Consider the following 14,482-nt stretch of genomic DNA (forward strand, 5'->3'; position numbering starts at 1 on the left):
CCTCTTTCCCTTGGAATCGAGACAGCAGGAGGTGTCTTCACGGCTCTCATCAAGAGAAACTCTACCATCCCAAAGAAAGAGCAAGAGACCTTCACGACTTACTCTGACAACCAGCCAAGTGTCCTTATCCAGGTCTATGAAGGAGAGAGGGCCATGACCAAGGACAATAATCTCCTTGGTAAGTTTGAGCTCTCTGGCATCCCTCCTGCTCCTCGTGGAGTACCTCAGATCCAGGTTACATTTGATATCGATCGTAACGGTATCCTCAACGTCTCTGCCTCTGACAAGAGTACTGGAAAGGAGAACAAAATCACCATCACTAATGACAAAGGACGTCTCTCAGCTGAAGAGATCGAGCGTATGGTCAAGGAAGCAGAAGAGTTCAAGGCTCAAGATGACAAGCAGAGGGAAAGGATTGCTGCCAAGAATGCCCTTGAGAGCTACGCATTTAACATGAAGAGTACAATGGAAGACGATAAAATCAAAGACAAAGTCAGCGAAGACGAACGCACTCAAGTTGTGGATAAATGCAAGGAAGTCATTGCCTGGCTTGACAAGAATCAGACCGCAGAGAAAGAAGAGTTTGAGCACCAGCAGAAAGAACTGGAGAAGGTCTGTACACCAATCGTTACTAAGCTTTATGCTGCTGGTGGAGGAGCACCTGGTGGAATGCCTGGCGGTATGCCAGGAGGCTTCCCAGGGGCTGGAGGAGCACCTCCAACTGGTGGCAGTGATGGTAATGGAGCTGGTCCCACCATTGAAGAGGTTGACTAATAACTTGACATCATTTATTGGCTATTGCTGTGGACTATTTAGACTATTTATGTATCATTTTATTTAGTGTTTTTGGATTGATTTAGTGTCCATATAATGTGTATTATAATTATATCATTATAATTTGTGATTATTATTTGTGATCATTTTCAAAGCACATTATGATTAAAATTAGTTAAAAATAATATTAAACTTCAACACAAGTTGGTTAGTTGGCTAGTAATCTAAAACAAGAGCCTTAAATTGCATTCAGTATCTGAACATTGTTTAATTTGACCTGCCCTTTTTACGAAAATGGTCAGACAGGGTTTCCTACAGAATTTTTGCATAATCCTCATGCAGCTTCTATAGTCAGTGGATTGTCAAGTTGCTCAAAAGTTGGGTCTCAGACCTAATACTATGAATCCTACTTAGAGTAATGCTACCGTATTAGAAAAAATCACAAGGAGAAAATTCCCCATTTTTATAATTTTTTCTTATACATTTACATGTTCTTATGTTGTGAACAATTTTGGTCGGACTACCTGAGCCATGATTCAATGAAGTATTGTATTATATTGTCACTGTGAACAGTTAAAATTATTATTCAAAAAAAAAAAAATTCCAGAAGAGTGACATGGTTGGTAACATATTGACAATGAAATTGAAAAAATAAAAATAAAAATAGTCATAAGAACAACAAAGAAAAATTACACATGTGACACAAAAATTAAATAATAATAACAGCCAGTGTGCGTGTGCAGGTATTAGTTCTCCATTGAAATGGAAATGTTTTGTCTTACTAACTTGTAGCATCTAAAGTCAGTTGCTATAAAAAAGAGAGAAAGAGAAAATAATAAATAAATAAACAAATCCATTTTAAAATCTATTTTTATTCAGGTACTAATTAATGCTCATAAATAATATAATTATAACCATAAATAAAATAATCTTTTCCCTACCTGAACTGGCTCTTCAAAAGAGCCTGAGAAGTTATCAAAGATCTCATTCTTTCCCAAGTCCTCTCTATTGGTTGGATCGTTGCTGCTGATCCCACTGTCACTGCAGTAACTGCCGTTGCTTGAAGTAGTTTCCTTATACACGTAGTTAGCAGTAGCTAAGAGATCAACGTCAGAATACTGGTACTTGGTCGTGGGGATGGGAGATGATCCTCCAGGGGCTTTAGTCCGCGGGGCAGGTATCGGTTTCTTTGGGAACGTAACGTGACAGTAACGGACAGAGGTATGGGTGAGACGTGGGACATCCCTCGTTGGAGAGAAAGGCTCGTCCTTGCTGAGATCAGAAACGGTTGAAGAAGATGAACTGCTGTAGTGTCTACTGGTGAAATCAGAGCTAGGTACTAGAGGCGGTGACACAGAGGCACCATTTGATTTTGGCTTAGTGGAGCGATCTATTTTAGGAGCCGGCTTGTTATTGCGGTCAATAACTGGAGGAGACCCTTCGTCCATTACTCCAGCAATGATAGCAAGATTAACATAATGATGCTTATCCTCTTCCTCCTCCTCTTTCGGGCAGGGAGGAGGTGGGCGGTGTGACTCCGCCTTCCTTTCATCCGGCCTCGGACAATCAACAGCTTCAATCGGCGAGAGACAATCGTAATTACTAAAGGCTGGACGAGGGGGCGGAGGATAATCATAAGTGTCATTGTGTGTGGGTGGATTTGCTAAACGAGGGGGCGGTGGAATGTCATAAGTATTATCAATTAACGGACGAGGGGGAGGAGGAACGTCATATGTATCGTTAACAAGAGGACGAGGGGGAGGAGGAACATCATATGTATCGTTAATAAGAGGGCGAGGGGGAGGAGGAACGTCATATGTATCGTTAATAAGAGGGCGAGGGGGAGGAGGGACATCGTACGTGTCGTCATACGAAAGATTAGCCAGACGAGGGGGCGGGGGAACATCGTATATATTGTTAGGGCGAGCTAAACGAGGGGGCGGAGGATAGTCGTAGTTACTCTCAGGAGGCGTGGCCCAGTTACCGGAGCAGTGTCTCGGGGAGCTGGTCTCGGAGAGTGACTGCATGTGTAGGTAGCCATTAGGAAGGTATTGAGCTGATCCTTCGGATAAAACAGACGAGGAGTCAGTCCACGTGTGTGGGAGGTCATACCAGTCCGGTATCTTGCATAATGAGTCGGTTCCTTTTGGACTGTCGTATGTCTGAAACCCCATACACTCAAGGTAGCTGGGTTTGTCCTGTGGTCGTGGTACGCAGAAATCAAGGCTCACGCTGTCCCTTGAAATACTTGAGCTTGAAGCGATACTAGAAGACCTGCTCGTTCTACCACCGCCTCCTCCTCCTCCTCCTGTTTTAAAACCTTTAGCAACTAAAGCCTGTGTCAACGATACACCAGAAGGTATCATGACTTTACTCTTATTCTCCATCGTGTTCCTTGTCTCCATTCCTTCCATTGATATGACTCTGTGAGGGCGTGGATACTCGCTCTCCGAGACCGAAGAAGGCGGAGGTGGTGGGAGGGGCATTGCCTGTATGCTGCTGTTGCTGGGGAGAGTGACCGAGTAACGCTTGTTGTTATTTGTTGTAGGACTTGAGTCTGAAAATGAAAATTAACAATTATTATAAACTGACTGTAATATCATAGATAAGGCAATGTGTCAAGACATAACTCTCACACGCACACAATTAAACACAATTACATGCAGCAATAACAGGAAAACTATTGCACATCATTTACATAATCAGACTCTTAGATATTGACCTAATAATTGTCTATCAGACTGATGGTATTAAATATGACATAGCTATGCTAATACACATGTACATACATGCATGTTATATGCTATACTGCTATTAGATGGAGACACTCCATGGTGACCTCAGTCTGAATGACCTTTTGACTGATTTTTATCATTATACATGTACATGTACATGTAAGCTGATATCCATTACATCACAACATAAGAAGTGTCTGGACAGGACTGTAATAGTCTAGTAATTCTGTCTGGCAGCTGAGATGGTAGTGACATCATTGGCTGGCTCACATTTTACTATCATTAGAGCCAGAAGCACAAGCGTAATATAAATCCAATAAATTGAACTGCATCAGGGTACAATAGGCCAGTACAATTAGAGTCAATTACAGGTACAGGTATCATTCACTATTGCTATGCATATTAACATGTACATTACCTTTTTCATTATCAGTAGCATAGAATCCACACACTTGGCATATGGTCTTTACCCAGGCATTCATTTCATCCAGGGAGGAAGCTACCATGTAGTAAGTCCTCTCCTTTGTCTGGATATCGAAAACGTGTTTGTACTTTCTGTGAAAGAGAGACGAGTGGACGCTCACGCAGTCTTCAAGATTAATGACTCCCTTGAGGTCAGAGCTGCTCTCGTTCTTGTAATATTCTAGTACTTTGCTGGATCTGAGACAAAACCATCTCTTTCTCCAACTCTGAGGGGAAGAGAGAGGGGAGAGAGAGAGAGAGAGAGAGAGAGAGAGAGGGAGAGAGAGAGAGAGAGGGAGAGAGAGAGAGAGAGAGAGAGAGAGAGAGGGAGAGAGAGGGAGAGAGAGAGAGAGGGAGGGAGAGAGAGAGAGAGAGAGGGGAGAGAAAGAGAGAGAGAACAGATAATGGTACACCAATTTAAGATAGTTTTTTAATGGATTTATAAATAATTCATTGTCAAAGCATAAGATGAAACAAAGCCATACATAATAGCTGACATGTAAACAAAACTACATTGTGTATATCACACATGTCAAAACTTCCAGGCACATGTGGTATCATTACACAAAGCAAAGCATAATAGTCTACCAGACAGAGATATATACATCCTTACTCCTTACCAAGAATTACTCATTATTTAAAGTCAACAACCACAGCACACATTCCCCCTCCCATACAAACAAGCTGTTGGAATGCCCCACATTTTCCACTAAAAAGCAAACAAGGATCCAAGCCCTCCCTTTATCCTAATTTAAGCTCAAACCCTGTCTGCTAACAGACACTCCAATCCATGTCCCTTGTGTGCCTACAGGGCAGTGCCCCCCTTCACTTAGCCTTTGACAAAGAGACAAAAAGCATTGAACAATGTGACACATATTAAACATACCAGCAGACTTGGAAATGTGCTTAGACGTAGCTCATAGCTAATATCTCAAAGCTACTGCCGCTTTTGATACAGCTATAGGCTATGGGAGTCTAATGGATCCAACAATATTGCAGTGTACATTAAATTTACATGTGCTACGTGTTAATGATATACTACCATCCCTGCAGATGTTAAAATTAATATATGAGTACTCTTTATCTCTTACTCAAAAGAGTGATTTCAAGGCTCTGAACCATGATATATTGCATCAAAGACTCATCAAAGGTATCTTCCACCCTCTCTCCCTCCCCTCTCAAAACACAAGTGTCCCGTTAAACAGAGGCCACTAAAAATACTATCATAATAAAGACTCTTTACTCTCTTTGTAGATAAAGGCCATTTCTGTGTAACTCCTTCTTAGATCACTATAAAGATGTAGTAGGAACTGACTCGAAGCCAAAGAGTCGAACCCACTCATACTGGCAACTGCTAATAGGCAGTTGGCCATATCTGGTCAAACTTAAGCAGGACATGTAGTACGTGAGTTAGTGTAAGGGGGCAATCATAAAAGTAAGCAACCAGTTTGTTTATCATGTCTCTTTTGAAACATATAATGTGTCTTAGATGAGCCCAATGTATATACACAATTAACATTAAATCACAATGCAGCTATTGCATGTACATATATGTACACATAAATGCATATGCATTTGATGAATTTACCGGGGTATGTTAGTTTTAATGTGCTTGAAACATACTACATGCACTTGTGTTGCATTTAAAGATTGTAGTTTATTGTATGGGAGAATAAAGTTTAGACAAGTGTCACCATGTGGGAAAGATATAGTTGGATGTTTAGGGATAACACATCTATCAGTTAAGGGAAAGATTGACATGAAATTGTATGTTTAAGCAAATTTGCTCTATTTCTATCAACATCTCCTCTCTTTCCCTCTCTCTTCCTCTCTCTCTCCCATTGTTTTTCTCTTAATCTATAATGATAATCAAAGCCACAGAGAAAATATCACATATAATTTTACTACATATTATTATAGTTAAACCACACTATAACAGGTGGACCCAAGGCACAATAGGAAGAGTCCAGAGTCTGTCATTTTCTGACAATAGTAACAGTAGCATTAAAGGCAGTGCTACCATAAGGTCAGTTTATACAATGATAAACATGCATAAAATGCAAGGAAACTATTTTCTTTTTTACTAGGCAAATTTCCTTCCTTTTCTTGTTCAGTACGTTTCAGGAATAAATGTCTCATGGTTACGTGTATTGGAACATTTTTGTTTTAATGATAATAATTCTAAAATATCAATTATTATTGAAGCAATTATTTCATGCATGCCTACTCGAGTTGCATAATCCCATGAAAAGTGTCAAATAAAGTTAAGAGAAACACAAAATTTAATATAGCGCTGCATTCATCAGCAAAGCAATAGCACTAAAATTGTAAACAAAACAAAGTGGGTGTGTGAAGGGCAGTGAAGGGTAAGACTGTAACAATATCTTGAGTATTAAATTTCAATTAGACTTCTGCAATGAAAAGGACCACGTAATCCCACCCACCCTTTTCTGTGGGCTTGCAAGCAAAGGGTTTTTAGCAATATCCTACCACATTCCCTTTCATTTAGGCATCAAAAAAACGGAAGGGAGAGGACCAGAACCCACCACAAAGTTGAAAGGGAAAAATAATTAATGGTCAACCGGTTTCAAGCCACATCAGAGCAGCAGCATAGGTGAGTAAACAAATCAATGGCCACTAATTGTGTAGCTGTAAAACAAGAGAGTTGCACTCACTTTTATTCCACTGGTCTCCAAAGGAGGACTCTTGACTAGCCAGCCTTTCTTGATCAATTCACCGCCTCCCATTCCTGCTCGAAATGTCACCAATCAAAACTGCTAAAATGGAGGAGACTGGCTTGTAAAAACAAAGGCTGAGACGGAAAGCTCCAACGAAACAAGTTTCACAGATCTATTACAGCAATAAAACAGCTTGTAGTTTTGCTTTTGCAGCTTTGGATCAGAGAAAGCAAAGTTTATGAATGCTTCTTTTTCCGTTTTGCAGTTTGCCTTTATCCCGCCCGATTGCGGAAGAACATTAATTAACTCCGGATACTACCACCGTATATCACAGGAAACAAGTTCGTTAAGATGTCACTTCCGGTTAGTAAGTATCCTAGCGTTTTTCTCCGGATATTTTCTAATAATAATCGATAGCCACGCCCACCACACAACTTGAGCAGCACATTCCAGTGTGTACTGTACTGGAGTAGAGATATTTCCCCGACTGTTTCTCATTGTTTCTTCCTCCATCCCTCGCTCATCATGGCAGCTCCAATCCGGGAGGGATACCTCCACAAGGCTCACCCCAAGGAGTCATTCCTTTCTATGACGGTAACCCTAAGATTCCATTAGTTGCTTCTCATTTTAATAACACACACAATATGCAGGTCTGGCAGAAAAGATATTTTGTGCTCTGGTCTCAAGGCACCCTGGAATACTACACCAGCTACCAGAAGAAAGGCGAGGAGTACCGTGGGACGCTCAACTTGTACCAGTGTCAAGACATGGAAGCACCATATGCTGTAGGAAAGAGACAAAACGTTATCAAACTAACAGTCTTGAAAGAAGGAAAGGAGAAGGATTACTGGCTGGACTGTGAATGCCCGCCAGTTCTTAACGACTGGATACACTCGCTGGCTGAGGTTTCTGGACTCAGCCCTGATGGTAAAGAATTAATGCTTTCACATACACATGTACATTAAGTACAAGCTATGGTACAGTAATATGGGACTTATCACTAATAATGCATCAAGTATTTAAGATATATATTATCTGTTTTTTCGGGGAATATTAGCATTGCCAAAAAGAGATGCTAACAATGATTAGAGGAAACTTGCTCCCTTGCCAAGTCATTGAAAGGAAAAGGGCTGAGACGAGGAGTACACAAGTTGTGTAAAAATATTTACTGTAGAGCGTTGTAAATGTGTAGGTGAAAATGAGGCCCCCTTTTAATAGGGAGGTGTCTCTTTGGCAATTATTAATTAGTGTAATGTAACCACGAAACTGTTATATTGTGTTTGGAGATACATGTGTACATGTAAATGTAGTATAGAGTTTTTATTTTGTAGCTAGTTTTTGAAGTCTTTTTGACTAAGACTATTCACTTTGCATTTACAGTATATACACTTGAATATTTTAAGTTTGTTATGGTAGCTGTTGCAATTTACATATACAGTCAAACCTGCTATTGTGGACAGTCTAGAATAAGGACACCTCTATAATCAGGACAGGTAGTATCAGTCCCAATACAATATAAATGTGTATTAATGAACCTCTGAAATAAGGACACCTCTTTAATAAGGACAATTTTGTTGGGTCCCAAGGTGTCCGGAATAGACAGGTTTGACTGTACATGTACATGTAAGTGGAAATTAAAATGACTAAGCATCTTTGGTATTTAATTTCCTTAGAAAATAATAGAATTAAGAAGTCTCTACCAAATGTGACTAATCGTCCTCGACCGCTTCCTTCTACTCCAGCCCCAGCCCAAGCTCATTCTTCTGTACCAAATGATGTTGAGCAAGACTCTGATGATGAGGTTATGGAAGGGTAAGGGAAAGAAATACTCTTCAAATCACTACTTTATCTTACTCTATTTTCTCTTGTTACTCCATAATGCTTTCCTTCTTATAATTATTTCCTTTTGTCTTAACTTTCTCTTTACACCTCTCCCTTCCTTCTTTGTCTCCCTCTCTCTCCCCCCCCTCTCTCTCTCCCCCCATCTCTTTCCTTCTCTCAGTGATACTTATGAAGTCATTGAAGACCCAGTAACTCCAGCTGACTACTGCTCGGATTCATTCATAAAATTCACAAGACCCTCGGATCCTAGAGGTCTCCTTAAAGACCCTAAATTTACCGGCTCACCCATCAACATTCCTTCGATGCTTAAACGAAGCGCCATCACAGAAAACCAGGCCCACGTGAGTCCTCCTCTGTCTCCTGGGTCAAGGAAACCAATGCCGCCTCCTCCTCCTTTAAAGCCAGTGAAGCAAACTGAGGGATTTAATATTGGAGAGTTGCAGAAGACGTTGGAGAAACGAGGGTCCAGTATGTCACCAGGCACAGTAAGTAATGGAAGTAACGAATGGAATGGACCTACAGAGGAATATGAGGAAGTACAGTTCTCTGCTGATGTGAGTTAGAGAGAGAGGGGGAGAGGGAGAGAGAGAGGGAGGGAGGGAGAGAAAGAGGGGTGGTGGAGGGAGAGGGAGGGAGGGAGGGAGAGAGAGAGAGAGAGAGAGAGAGAGAGAGAGAGAGAGAGATTTGTGTATTGTGCCATGCATAATAAAGAAGTATGACAATAAGAAATGGTTTGATTATTCAAGCAGCTGTGAATAAACACACCTAGTGAAAGAAAGACAGAAAGATCAATAACAATTTCAAAGTGCCATAGAAACCAGACATTACTGGAGCATAGCTACAAATGATAACATATTTGCATACAAAATACACCAAGTGCTTTTAAATTCTGTTATTGGAGCTAAACAGCACTTTATATGTGCCTATAACTCCACTTAATCTCTCTCTGAATATTATTATTAACTTACCAACTCTATACTGATAACCTTGATAAGATAAGGATTGTAATACAAGTGGGTTTTACTTTCCAACTTGTAGTTTACTCAGTTTGTTGTTGTGAGCTGTGTTGATTGTCATTGTTACCTACTGACTATAATAATAATTTACTTTATTATGATTCAGTATAGCTAGGGGAGTACACTGTATGTCTAGTATATGTAGGGGTATAGTTTATACTGTACCCTGTCACTTCTCCCCCTCTCTCTCTCTTCTTTTTAGGTTGTGGTAGGTACTCCTCGTTCTCAACGTGATCGCTGGAATACTTATGATAATCAAGTAATTTATAGTTATTATACACATGTTCATGTAGCTGGAAATATTGCTAGTGGGGATAGGGGGCTGGGGGTTAGCTTAATATTGGCTAAATCTCTAAAGAAACTGCTACTGCCATTTTGTTTTATTCTACACATGCTCCATGACACATGGCAGCTAACCCTCCAATTAAAAATACAACTAATCACAAAAGAGCAATTACAAATTACTTTGTATAATTATGCGCATCAATATTTCCTACTCTACAATATCAATGACCCTTTCTTCTTTTTTATTTATTGTCTTTTCCTCTCTCCTGCTCTCTCTTCCTTCCTTAGGCTGAAATTCCAACTGCTTTTACATTTCCAGTAAGTACATCCAATCACTCATTCGCACTCTGTCATAACACATCATAACTTAGCACATAACTTGCTTAATATCCATTGACTATATCCTTTTCTTTTGTTGGAGAATACCAGTCTTCATTTCACCCCCTAGCCTTTGGACTTAAAAGGCCTCGATTTTATCATCAAAGAGGTGCTGCTGTTTTAAGCTTGTCCTCTTGTCGTCTTTTGTAAAGTTGTAGTTAGCATTTCGTGATGAGTGTAATGGGGGCAATGTCATGCTTTTGTCAACGTGGGCTGTGTCAAGAAATTAATACCCCATAGTAGCTGACTACATTGTGACTGTATTATTGTGTATTGACTATTGACCCAAAAGATTACTACTTGTATTGAATAGTGTATAGACGCACCTGCTAGGCAAACCAGTTATATCTTTTGCTTGTTCTTTCATTAAGTGTTTGATTAATATAGTGTTTAAGACTTGAGTGTTTTCTATTTTATGTCATAAGTTAATTAGTGTGAGTGTGTGTGTGTGTTTGTTTTTAGAAAGCGACTGTTTTCCCAAACAAATAGTTTAGTGTGGCACTAGTAGATACACAGCTAGATTCTATTTATAGAATGCTAATTCCACAGAGGGTGATAAGACACTTTTTTAATTTTTTTAGAATGAAGAACTCTCAGCTAGTTATTCTCCACGTGTAGCACCTTCAGTGCCTCCAAGAGACACAAAGGGATCCACTGGCTCATTCACATTCTCTAACACTCACTCAAAGCCAATGTAAGGAATGATGCTTTTTTATTTCATGTCCCAATTAAACTTGATTTTTAAAAAGTTGCTCAAAGACCCTGTACTATTATAGTACACGATCCTGGGCCAAATTTTACAAAAACTGAAAAGTAGAGAATTCTCCATTTTTATAATTTTTCCTGATACACATACATGTACTTATGTTGCGTAGAAAGTTTGAGCTGATTCTGATTGTATTTAGATTTTTTATGAATTTTTAAAGTTGCTCCAAAATTGGGCCAAAGTCCCTGTACTATAGTACACGGTTCTGGGCCAAATTTTGCCAAAATCGAAAAAGAGAGGATTTCTCATTTTTATAATTTTTCCTGATGCATATACATGTACTTATGTTGTGTAGAAAGTTTGAACTGATTCCGATTAAAATTGGATTATTTGCGAATTTTTAATCTGCTCTAAAATTGCACCAAACTCCTAGCTTGCATTGTCTCTGGCCAAATTTCACCTACATGTACATGTACATGTAAATTGAATAGGGAAGAATCCTCCATTTTTATTGCATTTTAATAACATATTATAATTCATTTTTAATTATTAATTTTTTTTATAGGGACAGGCCGTTATCCCCAGCCCTGCCTGGAGCCCGCTTAAAGAAAGCTCCTTTATCAACTCCTTCAGTTCTCAATAAGTTTAAGGACTCTAGCCCACCTCTTCCTCCTCCAAGAGAAGAATCAACTCGGAGCCAGTCCAACGCCAGCAGTGAGACTTCCCCTCCTCCTCCGCCCATCCCTAGGAGAATACCAGGACAGAGTGACCGTTCATCCGTGAGAAGCGAGTCTTTGCTCTCCTCTGTCTCCTCCAACAGGAACTCTAATTCTCACACTATGCCTCTTCCTATGCATAACACTCAGTCAAACTCGTCTAAACGGATCCTTCCATACAGGACAACCGAGATAATAGACCTAGCCTCCTCTTCGTCCACTTCCTCTATCGCTTCCTCTTATTCCGCTCTTGAGAGCGATTCTTCAGGGGATGCTGTCGTTTCAAGGGTACAGCATCAAAGAGCTAATCTGGATCCTCTCCCTCTTCCCCACGAGATTCAGAGAGTCCCTTCTCCAAAGTTAGTTCCGCCGGTGAAACCGAAACCAAAGCCAGCCCCGCCTGTGAAGCCGACTAAACCACACGCTGGTAGCCTTAGCAACGATAGAGGTGTGACTGATAGGGGTGTGGTCAGTAATGCTGGGAGTGGTTCTCCTTCTAATCGACCCCCAGCACTTCTTCCTAAACCAACGAAACCAAAACCCTCTGGGGTAGGTGGAGCTAGGAATAAGCCGGGCGGAGACCCACTCGTTATATCGACAGTTTCCAGCCCATTTGCTAAGACATTAGAAGCTAAGTTAAGTGGTAATGTGGTAGGCGGGGCCAGTAACAATATGGGTGGAGCTAGTAGCAGTGTGGGTGGGTGGGACTCAAGAGGTAAAAGACCTCCAATGCCTCCTCCTAAACCAAGAACATGATATTATAGTTCAATTATTTCTAGTATTTTTTTTGTTATATTTAGTAGCTTCTAATACATGATGCACATAATCAAAACATTATTTTGTATTGTTATTATTTTTATTATTAATATTGTGTAATAATAATTATTACTATTAATAACATTTTGTTGTTTTTGATGGCTTAATTTCAATGAAATTATTTTCTTGTATTTTTCCCTGTCTGCTTCTCTCACCGACCATACCTAAGTATGAGGAAAAGTATTTTGTATATTAATTAATTAATACTACAGTAAAAAACAGGTACAAGATAGTTTGGTTTTTTCTGACATCTATTATGAATAAAATATGACATTTTGATGGCACATAATTGCATTAAAAGCATCTGAAAAATTTTTTAAACATTAACATGCATGCTTTTATTGAATTCGTGTAACACTAATTTTCATTTAACATTAATAACATTTTTACAAATATTATTACTACCGTATACACGTAGCTTGATATTTTCGTGAGTCGATATTTTCGTGGTTTGCTCCTGGTGGGGCAATTCGTGGTTTAATTTTTGTGGTTGACAGTTTACATAGCCTGTAAGGGGATCACACTTCAATGATTTCATGGGTTTAAATTTCATGGGCAGCCCCATAACCACGAAAATCACAAAATTTACATTCCACGAAAATTTCAAGCTATATGGTATATAATTATTATTACTTGTGAAATTCCCATTCTCTGTTGTCAAGGGGGCAGACTTGTCTGGTCTTGAGCCATCTTGATATGCAGTGAAAGTGAAAGGCGTGGTTACACACGCCCCATGCAACAGTGCACTCCTCACTGGTTGCTGAGGCTTGGTTAGCCTGACACTCTATACCTATCGAGTATTGATTCATTAAGCTGTAATAATGGCATATTAAGTATTATTGTAACCTACATTTACATCATTAAAAATTCTGTAAAAAATCCAATAAAAATTATGAAAATAGGGGATTCTTTCTTAGCCATTTTTGACAAACTTTGGCCCGATTTTGGAGAAATTTTAAAAGTTTGTAAAAAATCCAATTTCGATCGGAATCAGTTCAAACTTTCTACACAGCATAAGTACATGTATAAGTATCAAAAAAACTTATAAAAATGAAGAATTCTCTACTTTTCATTTTTGGCAAAATTTGACCAATGACCCCGTACTATAGTACAGGGACTTTAGCCCGATTTTGGAGCAACTTTTAAAATTTGTAAAAAATCCAATTTTTATCAGAATCAGTTCAAACTTTCTATGCAGCATAAGTACATGTATATGTATCAAGAAAATTTATTAAAATGAAGAATTCTCTACTTTTCATTTTTGGCAAAATTTGACCAATGACCCTGTACTATAGTACAGGGACTTTGGCCCAATTTTGGAGCAACTTTTAAAATTTGTAAAAAAATCCAATTTTTATCGGAATCAGTTCAAACTTTCTACGCAGCATAAGTACATCTATATGTATCAGGAAAATTTATAAAAATGAAGAATTCTCTACTTTTCATTTTTGCCAAAATTTGTGTGGCCCGATTTTGGAGCAACTTTTAAAATTTGTAAAAAATCCAATTTTTATCGGAATCAGTTCAAACTTTCTACGCAGCATAAGTACATGTATATGTATCAGGAAATGTAATAAAATACTCTCCAAGTCATTTTTTATGACACAACATACTCCAAAATATTGGGACCCAAACTCTCAATGGACATTACTACATGTAAGAGATTATGTTGAGTGTTATCAGTACTTACATAAGTCCATAATATGATTGCGACAAATTGCACAGTTATCAACAACAATATCTAGAGAGAGGAGGTGGGACAAAATAGTGAATATATCTAAAATGCTGAGTCATTCTTACCCCAGGACCAAAGAGCCACTGCACTCCACTATATTGTAAAATGAATGAAGAAGGTAATCAAATGGCTTTAAAGCTTCTCTTACCTTTTTGACTTCAAAACGCTTCTTGTCTCGAACGACAGCAGGAGCAGGATCAACATCCATTCCTTCCGCCATCTTTAATTCCAATTGTAATGGACCACGCCTCGATGCTTAATAAAATTAATTTTCTTCAATTATGATTATTTTTTCACAATTTTAAAATACTTCATTTTTTGATAATGATAAAAATGAAC

At 39.0% G+C, this 14,482-nt stretch overlaps 4 protein-coding genes across 4 annotated transcripts in view; 2 read left to right on the plus strand and 2 right to left on the minus strand.

The window, feature by feature from the left end:
• LOC100635908 (heat shock cognate 71 kDa protein-like) overlaps positions 1 to 959 on the plus strand; it is a 1,917-nt gene extending 958 nt beyond the window's left edge. Inside the window, exon 2 of the mRNA XM_003388227.3 lies at positions 7 to 959. Within this exon, the coding sequence (XP_003388275.2) occupies positions 7 to 774 (768 nt within the window). The 3' untranslated portion in view covers positions 775 to 959. The remainder of the gene's footprint in view (positions 1 to 6) is intronic.
• A 362-nt stretch (positions 960 to 1,321) lies between these two features.
• Positions 1,322 to 6,902, minus strand: LOC105313571 (GRB2-associated-binding protein 1-like). The gene is made up of 4 exons (XM_011407106.2): positions 6,647 to 6,902; positions 3,928 to 4,198; positions 1,716 to 3,331; positions 1,322 to 1,582 (listed from the first exon to the last, which is right to left on the minus strand). Exons 1-4 carry the CDS (start codon positions 6,716 to 6,718, stop codon positions 1,556 to 1,558), a joined length of 1,986 nt encoding a protein of 661 aa, XP_011405408.1. The 5' UTR covers positions 6,719 to 6,902; the 3' UTR covers positions 1,322 to 1,555.
• A 178-nt stretch (positions 6,903 to 7,080) lies between these two features.
• LOC105313572 (formin-like protein 7) lies at positions 7,081 to 12,529 on the plus strand. Its single transcript, XM_019999329.1, has 8 exons — positions 7,081 to 7,243; positions 7,300 to 7,576; positions 8,323 to 8,461; positions 8,652 to 9,045; positions 9,710 to 9,766; positions 10,081 to 10,110; positions 10,752 to 10,864; positions 11,442 to 12,529. Exons 1-8 carry the CDS (start codon positions 7,175 to 7,177, stop codon positions 12,346 to 12,348), a joined length of 1,986 nt encoding a protein of 661 aa, XP_019854888.1. The 5' UTR covers positions 7,081 to 7,174; the 3' UTR covers positions 12,349 to 12,529.
• Positions 12,400 to 14,387, minus strand: LOC100636037 (RING-box protein 1-like). Its single transcript, XM_003388228.3, has 5 exons — positions 14,292 to 14,387; positions 14,209 to 14,236; positions 14,099 to 14,149; positions 13,042 to 13,198; positions 12,400 to 12,572 (listed from the first exon to the last, which is right to left on the minus strand). The coding sequence occupies exons 1-5, from the start codon at positions 14,361 to 14,363 to the stop codon at positions 12,560 to 12,562; spliced, it is 321 nt and encodes a 106-aa protein (XP_003388276.1). The 5' UTR covers positions 14,364 to 14,387; the 3' UTR covers positions 12,400 to 12,559.
• Positions 14,388 to 14,482: the final 95 nt, after the last annotated feature.

The sequence above is a fragment of the Amphimedon queenslandica genome, unplaced genomic scaffold (assembly GCF_000090795.2).
Source record: "Amphimedon queenslandica unplaced genomic scaffold, v1.1 AMPQUscaffold_13276, whole genome shotgun sequence".
Taxonomy (NCBI): Eukaryota; Metazoa; Porifera; class Demospongiae; order Haplosclerida; family Niphatidae; genus Amphimedon; species Amphimedon queenslandica.